This window comes from Budorcas taxicolor, chromosome 2, assembly GCF_023091745.1.
Source record: "Budorcas taxicolor isolate Tak-1 chromosome 2, Takin1.1, whole genome shotgun sequence".
In the NCBI taxonomy this organism is placed as follows: Eukaryota; Metazoa; Chordata; class Mammalia; order Artiodactyla; family Bovidae; genus Budorcas; species Budorcas taxicolor.
Window position 1 is genome coordinate 165,215,805 of NC_068911.1, and position 21,350 is coordinate 165,237,154.

The 21,350-nt window shown below is 45.0% G+C and overlaps 1 protein-coding gene across 1 annotated transcript in view; it reads right to left on the reverse strand.

Moving 5' to 3' along the window:
• AZIN2 (antizyme inhibitor 2) overlaps window positions 1-4,899 on the reverse strand; it is a 38,650-nt gene extending 33,751 nt beyond the window's left edge. The window contains exons 1-2 of the mRNA XM_052635645.1: window positions 4,795-4,899; window positions 2,793-2,966 (exon numbers count right to left, since the gene is read on the reverse strand). Coding sequence (XP_052491605.1) covers window positions 2,793-2,966; window positions 4,795-4,899 — 279 coding nt within the window. The remainder of the gene's footprint in view (window positions 1-2,792; window positions 2,967-4,794) is intronic.
• Between the last annotated feature and the right edge of the window lie 16,451 nt (window positions 4,900-21,350).

Here is a 21,350-nt window from a genome sequence, read left to right on the forward strand (position 1 = left end):
TCTTTGGCTGCAAAGAATATAATCAATCTGATTTTGGTGTTGACCATCTGGTGATGTCCATGGGTGGAGTCTTCACTTTATTGTTGGAAGAGGGTGTTTGCTATGACCAGTACGTTCTCTCGGCAAAACTCTATTAGCCTTTGCCCTGCTTCATTCTATACTCCAAGGCCAAATCTGCCTATTACTCCATGTGTTTCTTGACTTCCTACTTTTGCACTCCAGTCCCCTATAATGAAAAGGACATCTTTTGTGGGTGTTAGTTCTAGAAGGTCTTGTAGGTCTTCATAGAACTGTGCAACTTCAACCTCTTCAGCGTTACTGGTTGGGGCACAGACTGGTATTACTGTGATATTGAATGGTTTGCCTTGAAAACGAACAGGGATCATTCTGTCATTTTTGAGATTGCATCCAAGTACTGCATTTCAGACTCTTTTGTTGACCATGATGGCTACTCCATTTCTTCTAAGGGATTCGTGCCCACAGCAGTAGACATAATGGTCATCTGAGTTAAATTCACCCATTCCAGTCCATTTAGTTCACTGATTCCTAGAATGTTGACATTCACTCTTGCTATCTCCTGTTTGACCACTTCCAATTTGCCTTGATTCATGGACCTAATATTCCAGGTTCCTATGCAATAGTGCTCTTTACAGCATTGGACCTTGCTTCTATCGGACCTTGCTTCTATGCTCAATAAAGGACCGAAATAGTATGGACCTAACAGAAGCAGAAGATATTAAGAACAGGTGGCAAGAATACATGGAAGAACTGTACAAAAAAGATCTTCACAACCTAGATAATCACGATCATTCATCTAGAGCCAGACATACTGGAATGTGAAGTCAAGTGGGCCTTAGGAAGCATCACTACAAACAAGGCTAGGAGAGGTGATGGAATTCCAGTTGAGCTATTTCAAATCCTAAAATATGATGCTGTGAAACTGCTGCACTCAATATGTCAGCAAATTTGAAAAAGTCAACAGTGGCCACAGGACTGGAAAAGGTCAGTTTTCTTTCCAGTCCCAAAGAAAGGCAATGCCAAAGAATGCTCAAACTACCGCACAATTGCACGCATCTCACACACTAGTAAAGTAATGCTCAAAATTCTCCAAGCCAGGCTTCAGCAGTACGTGAACCATGAACTCCCTGATGTTCAAGCTGGGTTTAGAAGAGGCAGAGGAACCAGAGATCAAATTGCCAACATCCGCTGGATCATCAAAAAAGGAAGAGAGTTCCAGAAAAACATCTGTTTCTGCTTTATTGACTATGCCAAAGCCTTTGACTGTGTGGATCACAATAAACTGTGGAAAATTCTGAAAGAGAAGGGAATACCAGACCACCTGACCTGCCTCTTGAGAAACCTGTATGCAGGTCAGGAAGCAACAGTTAGAACTGGACATGGAACAACAGACTGGTTCCAAATAGGAAAAGGAGTACGTCAAGGCTGTATATTGTCACCCTGCTTATTTAACTTATATGGAGAGTACATCATGAGAAATGCTGGGCTGCAGGAAGCACAAGCTGGAATCAAGATTGTTGGGAGAAATATCAGTAACCTCAGATATGCAGATGACACCACCCTTATGGCAGAAAGTGAAGAACTAAAAAGCCTCATGATGAAAGTGAAAGAGGAGAGTGAAAAAGTTGGCTTAAAGCTCAATATTCTGAAAACAAAGATGGCATCTGGTCCCATCAATTCATGGCAAATAGATGGGGAAACAGTTGCTGACTTTATTTTGGGGGGCTCCAAAATCACTGCAGATGGTGACTGCAGCCATGAAATTAAAAGACACTTACTCCTTGGCAGGAAAATTATGAGCAACCTGGACAGCATATTAAAAAGCAGAGACATTACTTGTCAACAAATATCCATCTAGTCAAGGCTATGGTTTTTCCAGTAGTCATGTAGGGATGTGAGAGTTGGACTATAAAGAAAGCTGAGCACCAATGAATTGAGGCTTTTGAACTGTGGTGTTGGAGAATACTATTGGGAGTTCCTTGGACTGCAAGGAAATCCAACCAGTCCATCCTAAAGGAGACCTGTCCTGGGTGTTCTTTGGAAGGACTGATGATGAAGCTGAAACTCCAGTACTTTGGCTACCTCATGCGAAGAGTTGACTCATTAGAAAAGACTCTGATGCTGGGAGGGATTGGGGGCAGGAGGAGAAGGGGACCATAGAGGATGAGATGGCTGGATGGCATCACCAACTCGATGCACATGAGTTTGGGTGAACTCCAGGAGTTGGTGATGGACAGGGAGGCCTGGCGTGCTGCAATTCATGGGGTCGCAAAGAGCTGGACACGACTGAGCAACTGAACTAACTAACTAACCAATGAGAGCAGGAGGGAATTAAGACAATAGCATTAATCAAATCAGAAAGGCAGCAGAACTGGCAACAATAACAAAAGTCTAAGAGGATTAGTTAAAAAAAATACAGTCACACATTAATATTATAAAAGAAAAAATAAAACCAATGATAGAAAGGTGTTTTTGTTTTGTTATGCCTTAATTACAAGGATATCACACATAGCTCTATGCCAAGAAGTTTTAAAATCTCCATTAAAAAGGTTACCCACCTGCCCAGGGACACATCTGATTCCAATGCGGAACTTCAAGGCTGGCAAATTCCTCCCTCATCCATTAAACTCCTCCCAAGTGGGTGGCCCCTCCCAGAGGACAGGGGCCATCACAGGTACTCCTGCTTCCCCTGGTCCACCGGCTTGCAGCAGCTGCAATCGGGCCAGGTGTGCGCATTCAGTAAGTCAGTTTCCAGGTAGGGGATGGAGGCTCACCTTGTTGGCACAGCTGAAGCCCAGCCCCAGCTCGGCCAGGACCTTCAGCACGCCCGGGCTGCTGTTGCACTTGACAGCGTAAAAGGATCGGACTCGAGGCAGGCACTTCAGAAAGCAGAAGTGCTTCCTCACCACGGCACCCAGGTCGGCCACGAACAAGGCAGCGACCTCTTCCTGTACAAGAAGAGGGGTGAAGACGAGACCCCACTCAGCTCCCTACTAGTGCATGCCACCCACGTTCCCCCCAAGTACCCTGCTCTAAAATTCTCTGGGGCTCCCCAAGAGGTTCTGTGATCCAGCTCCAGTCCCTCCCCTCATGGCAGCTCAAACTCCAGCTCTGTCTTCCATCATTTCCCACCTCCCACCCTTTATTGTCACCACGCCTCCATGTAGAATACCCTGCCCCCATAGGAGTCTGGCAAATTCTTAATCTACCTTCAAGTTTCAGCTGAAATGCCACCTGCCCCCAAACCAATAAGGCAATTCTGCCTTTAATGCTCGCGCTGCATTTTGCATATGGTGCCAAAGTATCAGAACTGGGTATATACACGTCTGTCTCCTCCAGATCAATTCCTTGAAGACCAAAGCTATGGCCTTCAGCCACTGGCTTTCCTGCCGAGGAGCTCAATGAAGCCTTGAGGTAGTCCCACTGTAGAACTGCAGCCCTAAACCTGTGGATAACTGTCTGCTGACGGCTGGATGTGTATGAGGCCATGGGTGAGACCACATTATTTAAACTTCTCCTGTGCCTCAGTTTCCCTTTTATGTGACACCTTTTTACTGATGCCCACTTGGCATCTGATCAAGCATATTTATGCAAGTATGCTAAATAAGGTACAAAGATGAACAGACAGGGCTCTAGCCATAAAGGGGCTTGGGTCTGGACAAGAACTAACCCTGCAAGCAATTACAAGCCCATTCAGGAAATGCTAAGCAGGAGTTTCTACAAAATGCGGAGGGAGAAGTACAAAACCTGCCTGGGGCAATCAGGAAGAGGTGACAGATGAGTGATAAGCAAAGAGGAGAAACAGGTATTGGAGAAGGAAATGGCAACCTACTCCAGTGTTCTTGCCTGGAGAATCCCAGGGATGGGGGAGCCTCGTGGGCTTCTGTCTATGGGGTCGCACAGAGTCGGACACGACTAAAGCGACATAGCAGTAGCAGCAGAAACAGGTAAGAGGCAGAGAGGCTGGGAGAAGGGTGTTCCATGCATAAGGAACAGTCTGGACAACAGAATGATAATGGAGCACATGGAATCACTGGGAACATGAGCAGAGTAGTTCAGTTCAGATGGAGCACGATACATACCCGGGGAAAAGCCAGAAATGGGGCTGTGAAGGCAGAGGGGTTCTGACTTGGATCCTGTAGGCACTGGGAAACTGCCAAAGAATTTAGATTTTGAGCAGGGCTGTGATAAAGTTGGAGGGGGTGGGATGAGGCAGGGAAAAGTTTAGGAGGGTTATCGAGAGATGAGGCCTAAACTCCAAAGTGAGGTTCCAGAAGAGCACATGTGTGCGTGCTAAGTCCCTTCAGTTGCGGCTGACTCCTGCGACCCTATGGACTGTAGCCCGCCAGACTCCTCTGTCCATGGGGATTCTCCAGGTAAGAATACTGGAGTGGGTTGCCATGACCTCCTCCAGGGGATCTTCCTGACCCAGGGATTTAACCCTTGTCTCTTATGTCTCCTGCACACTGAAGGATAATTTAAGGAGGCTGAATTTACAGAACTTGGTAGTGCCCAGGGGTAGGAGAGAAAGTGAGGATTCCCAGGTTTCTGACTTAGAGGGCTGTGTAGATGATGGTAGTGTTGTTCATGAAAGTGGAGGACACAGGAGGGGCAGGACTGGGGCAAGCACCAGGAATTTGCAGATAAAATGAGCCCCTCTCTTGCAAACAGAAAGGACTGAATATCAAATGAGTGAAAAGAAGCAGATGAGGGCCCTCGGGGGCAGCCGAGCCTGCTATGAGAATAGAGGTCCCGCCCCCACCCCCAGACCCTCACCGCGGTGGCCTGTGAGGCCCCCAGAGTGAGCTCCTCCAGCAGGTCTCGGGTGCTGAAACCCTCCTCCACCATCACAAAGTCCGTTTCTCTCAGGTAGCCAGCCATGCCGCGGGGGAGGACCCGGTGGGCTGGATGGTGTTGCCGCTGCCTCCGGCCGCCTTAGAAAGTATGCAATACACTGCGGGAGGAGAGTGAGGGGCGGCTGGGGCTCTGGCCTCAGCTGCGCCCCGCCCCTCCCCAAGCCAGGGCACCCAGTTCTGTCACACCCTGCCCCCAGCACAAGCCTGGGGGACTTAGGCTCACTGGGGAAAGTGAGGACGATCAGGACTTCTGGCCTGGGACTGGGTATTATATGCCTAGGTGTCATTGCCTCTCCGAGCCTCAGTTTCCCCATCTGTAAAATGGATGAACTGCTTTGGCGATCCTTTCCAGTTCTGAAATTAGGGTTTTGGTTAAAAGGGAAAGAATGAGAGGGAAAGGGCAGGACAACCGGGGGGAGAAGTTTCCAGGTGCGCCCCCTATCAGGACCACGCCCACTTAAAGGGGCTGCAGGTGGCCCCACCAAGGAGTCTCAGCTCTCTGACCCTGGATATGGCCGACCCTCTCTCAGAGCCTAGTTTCACCGTTTGTAAAGTCGGGGGCGGGCTGGTCCTGACGTGCTAGGATTCTAAGCATGCATAGGAGCGTCACATGTGGGTGGGGGCCGCGGACTGAGGTTCTGTCCTGGTGAGCCCTCCTGAGTGCAGAGCCGAGGTCCCGCCCCCACAAAACCCCCTTACCAAGCCCCGTGCTCCTTCGCGGGGGCCAGAGCCAGGCGCGCTGCTAGGGGGGGTCGCCGGTGACCTCGAAACCTGTGCAACACCCCGAGGAGTGGCAGTTGCGGAGCCGAGGCCCCTGCTGAGAAAAGGCAAGAGTAGCCAGGGAGCAGGTCAGCATCGGAGCCGAGAGCGCCCGCTCCCGAGCATCCCCGAGGGTCTCCCAGCACTCGCCTTAAAACGCATTTACACGGCTTCGGCCCATAGGTCTCCCCAGCGAGTGAATCCGATCCTCGGCGCCTCCGCTCGCTCGCTCCCCCCGGCTCGGGCCCCGCGGCCTGCGCCCCGCCCGCCCAGCAGCCACCGACCCCCCCCACGCCCCGCCTTCCACCCGCCACCCACTTATATAAGCCCCGCCCAGACCCCACCCCTGGCACACAAGCCCCGCCTCCACTCGGCGGCCCCCTCCGTAGCCCTGGCAACGGGGTGCCGCCGTCCCATTGGTCGATTCCGACATAAAGCCTTCAACTCTGCTAGTCAGCTTCGCAAACCTGAGCCTCAGTCCCACGGAGACCCCTCCGCGACTCCCCTACGCTGGTAAATCTGTACTGCAGGACCGCCAGCTCAGAATCCTGAGCGTCTACGCCATGGGACCCTTAGCTCCTGGATCTTGGGTCTTAGAGAATGGGCAGAAAGCCAGATTTACAATTCGCTCTGAGAAGCATTTTCTGACGATGCCTCTCTTCTCTGATCTGGTGAACTGCCCACTCGTCCCTGGAAGCCCAGGCCAAATGTCATCTGCTTGTATTACTTTTCTCATCAAGTCCTTTTCATTTGTCTCTTCCAGCATCCTCCAATTCAAAACCCAGATGAAACGTCTTCAACGATGCTTCTTGTCATTTTCCCAGCTCAGGGCAATCCCTCCCTTCATCCCATCTGAATCGGGCAAACTCCTACTCACTTCTCAAGTAAAATGTGTCCCTCTCTCCAAATAGCGTTCTCTGACTTTCTCAAAAGAGTTTCTTCTTTTATATCTAATGAACTTCTGCTCCTGCGCATCCATCAAATTCCAGTATGTCACCTCCCCCGTTGAGCCTACCAAGACTTTCCTAGCTTGGAGAAGCAACGGAATTCACAGCACTTACCTCTGGGTGGACTCCTTCCTTTTTCCGCTTTTGTTTCCTCATCTCATAGCATGAGATTCCTGTTGTTGTTTTACACTGCTTCTTTGGTTACACTGCCCGGTTGGTTTGAGAGCTCCCAGAGCAGGAACTGAGTGCCTGCCTCCTCAGAGTGCCCAGAACCTGGCATAAACAAGAGTGCTGAGGAAGATTCAATATCTCTGCTATTCAAAATCGAACTGAAACGTTCATCTGAAACTGTAATTGTACTAGAACAGCCAAGACATTCTTGAAAAAAGAAGAGGATGTCTTCTACAAGATAGCAAAGTATTTTATAAAGGAAATGGCAACCCACTCCAGTATTCTTGCCTGGAGAATCCCATGGACAGAGGAGCCTGGTGGGCTACAGTCTATGGGGTCGCAAACAGTCGGACACGACTGAGCAACTTTACACACACACATGGTCTTTAAAGCAGCATGGTGCTGGTGCAGGAAAAGGCAGTGGTAGAACAGAATAGAGTTTAGAACAGTCTTGTGCATGTTGGAGAATTTGGTACACAGTGAAGGCAGCATGTCAAATCAGTGTGGCCAAAGAGCTTTTGGTATAACGTATGTGCTCACATCCCGTTGTCAGGCTATAGGCTTCTTGAAAGTCAGAGGCACTTCTTTTTTTATATACATGAACTTGTTTTGTATTGGGATATATTCAGTTAACAAACAATGTTGTGATAATTTCAGGTGAATAGTACAGGGACTCAGCCTTACCTATACACGTATCCATTCTCAACCAAACTCCCTTCCCATCCAGGCTGCCACATAATATTGAGCAAGGGTTCCATGTGCTACACAGTAGGTCCTTGTTGGTTATCCATTTTAAACATAGCAATTTGTACATGTCCATTCCACACACTCTAACTACCCCTTCCCCATTTTTTTCACCCTGGCAACCATAAATTCATTCTCTAAGTCTGTGAGTCTCTGTTTTATAACTAAGTTCATTTATATCATTTCTTTTCAGATTCCACATACAAGGGATGTCATTTGACATTTCTCCTTCTCTGATTTACTTCACTCAGTATAACAATCTCTCAGTCCATACATGTTGCTGCAAATGGTATTATTTCATTCTTTTTAATGGTTGAGTAATACTCTATTGTATACATCTTCTTTATCTATTCCTCCATCAGTGGACTTTTAGGTTGCTTCCTTGTCTGAAAGTCAGAGGCACTTCTTGTTCTGCATCAGTATCTCCCTAGGGCACCCTGCACAACCTAATCAAAGCACCCTTAGCACACAGATGGTATAGAACGTTGAAGTCTGGAAGAACCATTTTCTGCTCCCCACCTAGCATGGCTGCATAACTGATGGATGTCCTTGGTTGGACCATCCTGCTGAGACCAGGGTCATGTCTGCCTGGTTTGATTTCCCCCTGTGAACTGAGAGCATTCACACTGAATGATATCTGTGGGCCTTTCTGCCTGGAACACTCATGCTTTCTATACTAGGAAAAGCCTTTCAGAAAGCAGTCACTTTTACCAGAGGGGTCTTTTGGCAGATCCATTCCTTGAGAGATCTGTAGCCATTTGCACCATAGTATGAATTAGTGACTGAAGTCCTGCTAAGAATAAGCATCTACTGACTGGGAAGGAGTAGACCAGGATGGCCATGGCAGAAACCTCAAAGGGAGCCCTCAAGAAAAGATGACAGTAAGAGGAGGGAGGGGCACCCAAACGAACTGTCTCTACTTTTTAAAAAATCACTGTTGAGCTGGCTTTATGATGCCATGGTCTAAGTTTGCCTCACTAGCTCTTTTCATCACCTGGTATACAGTAGGCATGTAATAGACACATTCAATGTGCTAACTGAATGAACCAATAAAGATAAAAAGAAACAAACCATAATCCAATCTGTTCATTTGAAATCTGTTAAGGGTTGGTAGTCAGAGCAGAAAACCATCTCCTGAACTGGATACAAATACACTGTGAATTTATCTTTTACCCTACTGGGTATATGATGTTACTGAATCACCATGACAACCCTATGTCATAGGGCTATAATTGTCCCCATTTTACAGATAAAGAATCTGAGATTCAAAAAAGTCAGTAACTTACTCGGGGTCACACAGCAAGTCAGGGTGGAGCCTAGGCTTAAACCCATCTGACCTGACCCTTCACCTTCATGCTTAACTTGCCAACCAGTGGCTGAGCATTCAGGCCCCAGCTCAAAAAATGTCAGCCAGTCATTCTGCTGGCATCCAGGCTGAAATCTGGTGGCCCTTGTGCCACTGTTATCAATGCATACTATGCAGAGCCCTCAAAAACATATTGCTGAAGCAGGACAAAGAGACTTTGATCATTGTATAAGTCAATTTCAACCTGTTCTGCTTAAATCAGTTGTAATTGTATTCACAAACACTTAGTAATAAAAATGCCTTATGTGTGCCTATGAACAACAGATTGGTTCCAAATAGGAAAAGGAGTACATCAAGGCTGTATATTGTCACCCTCCTTATTTAACTTATATGCAGAGTACATCATGAGAAATGCTGGGCTGGAAGAAACACAAGCTGGAATCAAGATTGCCAGGAGAAATATCAATAACCTCAGATATGCAGATGACACCACCCTTATGGCAGAAAGTGAAAAGGAACTAAAAAGCCTCTTGATGAAAGTGAAAGGAGTAAAAAAGTTGGCTTAAAGCTCAATATTCAGAAAATGAAGATCATGGCATCTGGTCCCATCAATTCATGGGAAATAGATGGGGAAACAGTGGAAACAGTGTCAGACTTTATTTTGGGGGGCTCCAAAATCACTGCAGATGGTGACTGCAGCCATGAAATTAAAAGACGCTTACTCCTTGGAAGGAAAGTTATGACCAACCTAGACAGCATATTAAAAAGCAGAGTCATTACTTTGCCAACAAAGGTCCGTCTAGTCAAGGCTATGGTTTTTCCAATAGTCATGTATGGATATGAAAGTTGGACTGTGAAGAAGGCTGAACACCGAAGAATTGATGCTTTTGAACTGTGATGCTGGAGAAGACTCTTGCAAGTCCCTTGGACTGCAAGGAAATCCAACCAGTCCATTCTAAAGGAGACCAGTCCTGGGTGTACATTGGAAGGACTGATGCTAAAGCTGAAACTCCAATACTTTGGCCACCTCATGAGAAGAGTTGACTCATTGGAAAAGACTCTGATGCTGGGAGGGATTGGGGGCAGGAGGAGAAGGGGACAACAGAGGATGAGATGGCTGGATGGCATCACCGACATGATGCACATGAGTTTGGGTGAACTCCGGGAGTTGGTGATGGACAGGGAGGCCTGGCGTGCTGCGATTCATGGGGTCGCAAAGAGTCCGACACAACTGAGTGACTGAACTGAACCAAACTGAGGTGTGCCTAGAACTGAAGAGTTTGTAAAATACTTTCCTGTTCATCATTTTATTTGGGCTTCCCAGTACTTTATGGGATTGGATATCAGATAAATTTAGGTTTGGGTGAGGAAAACAGAAATGTCAAATGCACTAGAACCATAAACAAGCAGGTTTACTATACTATGCATGTAATATATGAGGTGAAAGTGAAAGTGAAGTCACTCAGTCATGTCCGACTCTTCGCGACCCCATGGACTGCAGCCTACCAGGCTCCTCCATCCGTGGGATTTTCCAGGCAAGAGTACTGGAGTGGGGTGCCATTGCCTTCTCCGAATATATGAGGTAGGCAGTCCAAATCTGGTGTGGAAGCTCCACAAAGTCAGCAGGAATGAAAGTGCCTCCTTTCCTTCAGTTCTGCCTGGCTTCCAACCTCGTGGTTCAAAATGGCTGCAAGAGCTCCAGCCACATTTGTAGGACTCGTATTTAACCCGTATACATGAATGTAACCAAATTATTCATGGCCAGTGTCCTTTCTGGTTGATCAGTGCCCATCTTTATATTTATTGTTAAATATTTTTAAACACCAACCCTGTACATTCCAGGCAGGAGGAAGCAGCCACCCCCAAATTCTACACATGCTAATTTTCCAAGGATAGCCATAAGAAAGTACCAAACTCTGGGTGGCTTAAAACAACAGATGTTTATTGTCTCACAGTTCTGGAGGCTAGAATAACAAAATCAAACTGTTGGCAGCACCATGCTCTCTCTGCTAATTCTAAGGAAGAGCCCTTCCTTGCCCCTTCTATTAAGAGCTTCTGGTATCCACTGGCAGTCCCTAGTGCCCCTTGGCTTACAGTTGCATTGCTCAGGTCACATGGCTATCTTCTTCTCCCTGTGTCTTCATATCATTTTCCCTGTGTACATGTCAGTCTCTGTGGCCAAATTACCCCTTTTAATAAGGATTCCAGTCATATTAGATTAGGGCCCACCCAAATGACCTCATTAAAACTAGATTACCTGTGTAAAGACCTTATTTCAAAATAGAGTCATATTCTGTGATCCTGAGGATTAGAACTTTAACTTATCTTCTGGGGGGACACAATTCAAACCATACCAGCACTCCAATATTGCTTTTAATATTGTTGGCAAAATATAGATACAGGGTGCCACCTAGCTGCAAAGGGGGTGGGAAGGTCTAGTTTTTAGTTGGGTACATTGGTTGCTTCCTCCCACTCCCATTAAAGTCAAGATAGTAAAGAAGAAAGGGAGACTGGATATTGGGTGGAGACTGGCAATCTCTGCCACAAGTAGGAAAGGTTATTTTCTCCTTTTACAGATACACCAGCTCAGAATAACTATGGGATTTACAGGGAAAGCTGACAGGGAAGTAAATAAACATATATTGAGCACCAATTGTGTGACAGACACCCTGCTGAATATATGTCACATTTAATCTTTAGACAACCCTGCAAGATAGGCATCATTAGTCCCATATTACAGATGAGAAAATTGTGATTAAATCCATTATCTGGTGAGTACAGAGCTGAGACTTAATTCTGGCCTGACTGTTATTATGTCTGTGAGATGGACCCCAGGAATGGGGCATGAATGCTGAAAACAAAGGATTCTGAGACCAAGCCAAGGGCAAATAGCAGGAGACTAAGAAAGGTTGGAACTCAGAGTCAGACACAAGATGAATTGGCAGAAAAGGCTGGTGCTTTGCTAACCCCAAGTTAGCACTGCAAACTCCCCAAAGGCATTAGTGAGATGGAGACCCTTAAGTAACTGGAAGCCAAGACCTGAAAGCAGCCATAGGCATTGTTAGGTCAAAGATGTCTTCACATTTAGATGGAAAGTAACAGGACTTCCTGGTGGTCCAGTGGTTAAGAGTCCACCTTCCAAATGTAGGGGATATAGGTTTGAGGAACTAAGACCCTAAAGCCCATGGGGCAACTAGGCCCTTGCACTACAGCTAAGACTTGAGTGTATTTACAGCCAAGTAAATAAATAAATAAAATATATTTTTAAAAGACAGAAACTAACAGTAATCACCATTTATTGGCCATCTTCTGTGCTCCAATAATAACAATAGTAGCTTTATTATCAGTTCAGTTCAGTTCAGTCACTCAGTCATGTCTGACTCTTTGTGACCCCATGAATTGCAGCACGCCAGGCCTGCCTGTCCATCATCAACTTCCGGAGTTCACCCGAACTCATGTGCATCATGTCAGTGATGCCATCCAGCCATCTCATCCTCTGTTGTCCCCTTCTCCTCCTGCCCCCAATCCCTCCCAGCATCAGGGTCTTTTCCAGTGAGTCAACTCTTCGCATGATGTAGCCAAAGTATTGGAGTTTCAGCTTTAGCATCAGTCCTACCAAAGAACACCAAGGACTGGTCTCCTTTAGAATGGACTGGTTGGATCTCCTTGCAGTCCAAGGGACTCTCAAGAGTCTTCTCCAACACCACAGTTCAAAAGCATCAATTCTTTGGCACTCAGCTTTCTTCATAGTCCAGCTTTCACATCCATACATGACTACTGGAAAAACCATAGCCTTGACTAGATGGACCTTTGTTGGCAAAGTAATGACTCTGCTTTTTAATATGCTGTCTAGGTTGGTCATAACTTTCCTTTCAAGGAGTAAGCGTCTTTTAATTTCATGGCTGCAGTCACCATCTGCAGTGATTTTGGAGCCCCCAAAAATAAAGTGTGACACTGTTTCCACTGTTTCCCCATCTATTTGCCATGAAATGATGGGACCATATGCTATGATCTTCGTTTTCTGAATGTTGAGCTTTAAGCCAACTTTTTCACTTTCTTCTTTCACTTTCATCAAGAGGCTTTTTAGTTCCTCTTCACTTTCTACCATAAGGGTGGTGTCATCTGCATATCTGAGGTTATTGATATTTCTCCCGGCAATCTTGATTCCAGCTTATGCTTCTTCCAGCCCAGCATTTCTCATGATGTACTCTCCATATAAGTTAAATAAGCAGGGTGACAATATACAGCTTTGACATACTTCTTTTCTTATTTGGAACCAGTCTGTTGTTCCATATCCAGTTCTAACTGTTGCTTCCTGACCTGCATACAGGTTTCTCAAGAGGCAGGTCAGGTGGTCTGGTATTCCCTTCTCTTTCAGAATTTTCCAGTTTGTTGTGATTCACACAGTCAAAGGCTTAAGCATAGTCAATAAAGCAGAAATAGATGTTTTTCTGGAACTCTCTTCCTTTTCGATGATCCAGCGAATGTTGGCAATTTGATCTCTGGTTCCTCTGCCTTTTCTAAAACCAGCTTGAACATCTGGAATTTCACAGTTCACGTATTGCTGAAGCCTTTCTTGGAGAATTTTGAGCATTACTTTACTAGCATGTGAGATGAGTGCAATTGTGCAGTAGTTTGAGCTTCTTTGGCATTGCCTTTCTTCGGGATTGGAATGAAAACTGACCTTTTCCAGTCCTGTGGCCACTGCTGAGGTTTCCAAATTTGCTGGCATATTGAGTGCAGCACTCTCACAGCATCATCTTTTAGGATTTGAAATAGCTCAACTGGGATTTCATCACCTCTACTAGCTTAGTTCGTAGTGAGGCTTTCTAAGGCCCACTTGACTTCAAATTCCAGGATGTCTGGCTCCAGGTGAGTGATCACACCTTTGTGATTATCAGGGTCATGAAGCTCTTTTTTGTACAGTTCTTCTGTGTATTCTTGCCACCTCTTCTTAATATCTTCTGCTTCTGTTAGGTCCAGACCATTTCTGTCCTTTATCGAGCCCATCTTTGCATGACATGTTCCCTTGGTATCTCTAATTTTCTTGAAGAGATATCTAGTCTTTCCCATTCTGTTGTTTTCCTCTATTTCTTTGCATTGATCACTGAGGAAGGCTTTCTTATCTCTCCTTGCTATTCTTTGGAACTCTGCATTCAGATGCTTATATCTTTCCTTTTCTTCTTTGCTTTTCGCTTCTCTTCTTTTCACAGCTATTTGTAAGACCTCCCCAGACAGCCATTTTGCTTTTTTGCATTTCTTTTCCATGGGGATGGTCTTGATCCCTGTCTCCTGTACAATGTCACGAACCTCCGTCCATAGTTCATCAGGTACTCTATCTGTCAGATCTAGTCCCTTAAATCTATTTCTCACTTCCACTGTATAATCAATCATAAGGAATTTTATTTAGGTCATACCTGAATGGTCTAGTGGTTTTCCCTACTTTCTTCAATTTAAGTCTGAATTTGGCAATAAGGAGTTCATCTCTGAGCCACAGTCAGCTCCTGGTCTTGTTTTTGCTGACTGTGTAGAGCTTCTCCATCTTTGGCTGCAAAGAATATAATCAATCTGATTTCAGTGTTGACCATCTGGTGATGTCCATGTGTAGAGTCTTCTCTTGTGTTGTTGGAAGAGGGTGTTTGCTATGACCAATGCATTCTCTTGGCAAAACTCTATTAGCCTTTGCCCTGCTTCATTCCATATTTCAAGGCCAAATGTGCCTGTTACTCCAGGTGTTTCTTGACTTCCTACTTTTGCATTCCAGTCCCCTATAAAAGGGGACTCGATGAAAAGATGAAAAGGACATCTTTTTGGGTGTTAGTTCTAAAAGGTCTTGTGGGTCTTCATAAAACCGTTCATCTTCAGCTTCTTCAGCGTTACTGGTTGGGGCATAGACTTGGATTACTGTGATATTGAATGGTTTGCCTTGGAAACGAACACAGATCATTCTGTCATTTTTGAGATTGCATCCAAGTACTGCATTTCGGACTCTTTTGTTGACCGTGATGGCTACTCCATTTCTTCTGAGGGATTCCTGCCCGCAGTAGTAGATATAATGGTCATCTGAGTTAAATTCATCCATTCCAGTCCATTTTAGTTCACTGATTCCTCAAATGTCAATGTTCACTCTTGCCATCTCCTGGTTGACCACTTGCAATTTGCCTTGATTCATGGACCTGACATTGCGAGTTCCTATGCAATATTGCTCTTTATAGCATCAGACCTTGTGTCTATCACCAGACACACCCACAACTGGGTGTTGTTTTTGCTTTGGCACCATCTCTTCTTTCTTTCTGGAGTTATTTCTCCACTGACCTCCAGTAGCATATTGGGCACCTACTGACCTGGGGAGTTCCTCTTTTGGTATCCTATCATTTTGCCTTTTCATACTGTTCATGGGGTTCTCAAGGCAAGAATACTGAAGTGGCTTGCCATTCCCTTCTCCAGTGGACCACATTCTGTCAGACCTCTCCACCATGACCCGCCCGTCTTGGGTGGCCCCACATGGCATGGCTTGGTTTCATTGAGTTAGACAAGGCTATGGCCCATGTGATTAGATTGACTAGTTTTCTATGATTATGGTTTGTTTGTCTGCCCTCTGATGTTTCTCGCAACACCTACCATCTTACTTGGGTTTCTCTTACTTTGGACGTGGGATATCTCTTCACAGCTGCTCCTATTATAGGGAACTGGAATGCAAAAATAAGAAGTCAAGAGCTACCTGGAGTAACAGACAAATTTGGCCTTTGAGTACAAAAGGAACCAGGTCAAAGGCTTACAGAGTTATGCCAAGAGAATGAACTGGTCATAGCAAACACCCTCTTCCAACAACACAAGAGAAGACTCTACACATGGACATCACCAGATGATCAATACCAAAACCAGATTGATTATATTCTTTGCAGCCAGAGATGGAGAAGCTCTACACAGTCAGCAAAAACAAGACTGCAAGCTGACTGTGGCTCAGATCATGAACTCCTTATTGCCAAATTCAGACTTAAATTGAAGTAAGGAAGACCACTAAATCATTCAGGTATGACCTAAATCAAATCCCTCATGATTATACAGTGGAAGTGACAAATAGATTCAAGGGATTAGATCTGATAGACAGAGTGCCTGAAGAACTATGGATGGAGGTTCATGACATTGTACAGAAGGCAGTGATCAAGACCATCCCTAAGAAAAAGAAATGCAAACAGGCCAAATGGTTTCTGAGGAGGCCTTATAAATAGCTGTGAAAAGAAGAGAAGCAAAAGGCAAAGGAGAAAAGGAAAGAAATAAGCATCTGAATGCAGAGTTCCAAAGAATAGCAAGAAGAGATAAGAAAGCCCTCCTCAGTGATCAATGCAAAGAAATAGAGGAAAACAGCAGACTGGGAAAGACTAGATATCTCTTCAAGAAAATTAGAGATACCAAGGGAACATGTCATGCAAACATGGGCTTGATAAAGGACAGAAATAGTATGGACCTAATAGAAGCAGAAGATATTAAGAAGAGGCAGCAATAATACACAGAAGAACTATATAAAAAAGATCTTCATGACCCAGATAACCACAATGGTGTGATCACTCACCTAGAGCCAGACATCCTGGAATGAGAAGTCAAGTGGGCCTTAGGAAGCATCATTACAAACAAAGCTAGTGGAAGTGATGGAATTCCAGTTGAGCTGTTTCAAATCCTGGAAGATGATGCTGTAAAAGTGCTGCACTCAATATGTCAGCAAATTTGGAAAACTCAGCAGTGGCCACAGGATCAGAAAAGGTCGGTTTTCATTCCAATCCCAAAGGAAGGCAATGCCAAAGAATGTTCAAACTAATGCACAGTTGCATTCATCTCACACACTAGTAAAGTAATGCTCAAAATTCTCCAAGCCAGGCTTCAGCAGTACATGAATCATGAACTTCCAGATGTTCAAGGTGGATTTAGAAGAGGCATAGGAACCAGAGTTTAAATTGCCAACATCCATTGGATCATTGAAAAAGCAAAAGAATTCCAGAAAAACATCTGCTTTATTGACTACACCAAAGTCTTTGACTGTGTGGATCACAACAAACTACAGAAAATTCTTCAAGAGATGGGAATACCAGACCACCTGACCTGCCTTCTGAGAAATCTGTATGCAGGTCAGGAAGCAACAGTTAGAACTGGACATGGGGCAACAGACTGGTTCCAAATAGGAAAAGGAGCACATCAAGGCTGTATATTGTCACCCTGCTTATTTAACTTATATGCAGAGTACATCATGTGAAATGCTGGGCTGGAAGAAGCATAAGCTGGAATCAAGATTGCCAGGAGAAATCTCAATAACCTCAGATATGCAGATGACACCACCCTTATGGCAGAAAGTGAAGAGGAACTAAAAAGCCTTTTGATGAAAGTAAAAGATGAGAGTGAAAAAGTTGGCTTAAAACTCAACATTCAGAAAACAGATCATGGCATCCAGTCCCATCATTTCATGGCATATAGATAGGGAAACAGTGGAAACAGAGAGACTCTACTTTTGGGGGCTCCAAAATCACTGCAGATGGTGACTGCAGCCATGAAATTAAAAGATGCTTGCTCCTAGAAAGAAAAGCTATGATCAACCTAGACAGCATATCAAACAGCAGAAACATTACTTTGCCAACTAAGGTCCGTCTAGTCAAGGCTATGGTTTTTCCAGTAGTCATGTATGGATGTGAGAGTTGGACTATAAAGAAAACTGAGTGCCAAAGAATTGATGCTTTTGAACTGTGCTATTGGAGAAAACTTGAGAATCCCTTGGACTGCAAGAAGATCCAACCAGTGAATTCTAGAGGAAATCAGTTCTGAATATTCATTGGAAGGACTGATGCTGAAGCTGAGACTCCAATACTTTGGCTACCTGATGCAAAGTACCGACTCATTGGAAAAGAATCTGATGCTGGGAAAGATTGAAGGCAGGAGGAGAAGGGGATGACAGAGGATGAGATGGTTGGATGGCATCACTGACACAATGGACATAAGTTTGAACAAGCTCCAGGAGTTGATGATGGACAGGAAAGCCTGGTGTGCTGCAGTCCATGGGGTCGCAAGGAGTCGGACATGACTGAGTGACTGAATTGAACTGAACTGAGCTAACATTCTACTAACATTTTAATACTAGTAATTACTATCCTGCAGCTTTGTTGTAAATTCATGCTATGGGTATTGCAGGGCAGAAAACAAGCTTGAGAGACTAACAAACTTGCTCTAGGTCACACAGCTAATGAATGGCATCACTATGCTACATACATTTCCTCCATCCTCACAACAAGCCAGCAAGGTGGAAATTATTACTCTCATTTCTCAGTGGAGGAACCTGAAGCCCAGAGAGGCCAGGTGATTTGTCCAAGATCACACAATTGGTAAGTGGCAGAACCTGACTCAAACTCAGGGCTATGTGCTGGTAAGGAACTTGAAACGGTGCAGCCCAGAGTTGTGTTGGAGCAGACTCTGAACCCCAAGTCTCGGAACCCCCAAATTCTAATTAGTGAGTTGTCTCTGCCCCTGACACAGAGTCAGGCAGGAAAGAGACCCAATGTGTGCCTCAGAGCCCAGCCTGGGACTGGGCACCAAGGAGGCAAAGCCTGAATCTGTGGACTGAATGTGGGATTATAGTCACAGCCCTTCCATAGACAGACAGGATGCTAAGATGCTGAATTTGGTCCTTTGGATTTCTTTATTTTCACTCTCTTTTAGGCTGAACACAAATGTGAAAAATAATAATAATAGTGTACAACAATTAAGGATTCACACACTATCTCTCAAGCCAGCCCTGAGTCATTTCTAACAAATGTGATGAGAAAGCAACAACAACAACCAAATTAAAAATAAAAAATACTCAGATGAAAATTTTCGCTTTGGCCAGCTGCTGTCGCCAGAGCCCCCTGGGAGAAGAATGGAAAGGCTGTTGATTCTTCTGCATTCTTCAACGGTTCACAAATGAGTGTGTATCAGAAGCATCTGGAAGTCTTGCTAAATAACAGATTTCTGGGGCCCGCCCTAGAGTTTCTGATTCAGTAAGCCTGAGGTGGGCCTGAGAATATGCACTCTGACAATTTCCTGACCATTTCCCAGGTGATGCGGATGCTGCCAGTCCAGGAACCAGACTTTGAGAACCCCTGCCCTAAATGAACTTGAAGTACAGCAGGCAAAGGGGTCAAAACTATGTACCCTTGAAAAATCTTATCAGGCTCTTACCCCTATCCCTTCTCTGGTACGGAAGTAGAGTGGGCCGAAAACCTACCTGGGCTAGCCAAACAGCTGTGCAGTTTCTAAGTAACAAAAGAATAAACTTTGTGTGTATATATAAGCTTTGCTCCATTTCCTGGGGCCACACTCACTGGCTGTGTGACCTTGGCAAAGTTATTTATTCTGTGTGAGCCTCACTTTGAAAGTTAAAGTGTTAGTTGCTCAGTCATATCCAATGCTGTAGCCTACCAGGATCCTCTGTCTGTGGAATTCTCCAGGCAAGAATACTGGAGTGGATTGCCATTCCCTTTTCCAGGGGATCTTCCCGACCCAGGGATTAAACCTGGGTCTCCTGCAGTGCAGGCAGATTCTTTACCACCTGAGCCACCAGCCAAGGTCACAGAGCCAGTGAGTGTGCACCCAGGAAATGGAGCAAAACCTATAAACCCACGAATTTTGTTCTCTTGTTACTTAGAAGCTGTATAGCCATTCGGCTAGCCCAGGTAGGTTTTTGCCCCACCCTACTTTAGAGATCTCTTTAAGAAAATTAGAGATAAAAGGGAACATTTCATGCAAAGATGGGCTCAATAAAGGACAGAAATGGTCTGGACCTAACAGAAGCAGAAGATATTAAGAAGAGGTGGCAAGAATACAAGGAAGAACTGTACAAAAAAGATCTTCACAACCCAGATAATCATGATGATGTGATCACTAATCTAGAGCCAGACATCTTGGAATGTGAAGTCAAGTGGGCCTTAGAAAGCACCACTACGAACAAAGCTAGTGGAAGTGATGAAATTCCAGTTGAGCTGTTTCAAATCCTAAAAGACGATGCTGTGAAAGTGCTGCACCCAATATACCAGCAAATTTGGAAAACTCAGCAGCGGCCACAGGACTGGAAAAGGTCAGTGTTCATTCCAATCCCAAAGAAAGGCAATGCAAAAGAATGCTCAAACCACCACACAATTGCACTCATCTCACACACTAGTAAAGTAATGCTCAAAATTCTCCAAGCCAGGCTTCAGCAATATGTGAACCATGAACTCCCTGATGTTCAAGCTGGTTTTAGAAAAGGCAGAGGAACCAGAGATCAAATTGCCAACATCCACTGGATCATGGAAAAAGCAAGAGAGTTCCAGAAAAACATCTATTTCTGCTTTATTGACTATGCCAAAGCCTTTGACTGTGTGGATCACAATAAACTGTGGAAAATTCTGAAAGAGATGGGAATACCAGACCACCTGACCTGCCTCTTGAGAAACCTGTATGCAGGTCAGGAAGCAACAGTGAGAACTGGATATGGAACAACAGACTGGTTCCAAATAGGAAAAGGAGTACATCAAGGCTGTATATTGTCACCCTGCTTATTTAACTTATATGCAGAGTACATCATGAGAAACTCTGGACTGGAAGAAACACAGGCTGGAATCAAGATTGCCGGGAGAAATATCAATAACCTCAGATATGCAGATGACACCACCCTTATGGCAGAAAGTGAAGAGGAGCTAAAAAGCCTCTTGATGAATGTGAAAGAGGAGAGTGAAAAAGTTGGCTTAAAGCTCAACATTCAGAAAACAAAGATCATGGCATCCAGTCCCATCACTTCATGGGAAAGAGATGGGGAAACAGTGGAAACAGTGTCAGGCTTTATTTTGGGGGGCTCCAAAATCACTGCAGATGGTGACTGCAGCCATGAAATTAAAAGACGCTTACTCCTTGGAAGAAAAGTTATGACCAACCTAGATAATATATTGAAAAGCAGAGACATTACTTTGCCAACAAAGGTCCATCTAGTCAAGGCTATGGTTTTTCCTGTGGTCATGTATGGATGTGAGAGTTGGACTGTGAAGAAGGCTGAGCGCCAAAGAATTGATGCTTTTGAATTGTGGTGTTGGAGAAGACTCTTGAGAGTCCCTTGGACTGCCAGGAGATCCAACCAGTCCATTCTGAAGGAGATCAGCCCTGGGATTTCTTTGGAAGGAATGATGCTAAAGCTGAAGCTCCAGTACTTTGGCCACCTCATGCGAAGAGTTGACTCATTGGAAAAGACTCTGATGCTGGGAGGGATTGGGGGCAGGAGGAGAAGGGGACGACCGAGGATGAGATGGCTGGATGGCATCACTGACTCGATGGATGTGAGTCTGAGTGAACTCCAGGAGATGGTGATGGACAGGGAGGCCTGACATGCTGCGATTCATGGGGTCGCAAAGAGTCGGACACGACTGAGCGACTGAAAATTAAATAAATAAACTTTACCCATCTGTAAAATGGGCATAAGAGTAACTACTTCCTAGAATTGATGTCATGAACTTATAAAAACTCTTGCTTAGGGCTTTATTGGTGGTGCAGTGGATAAGA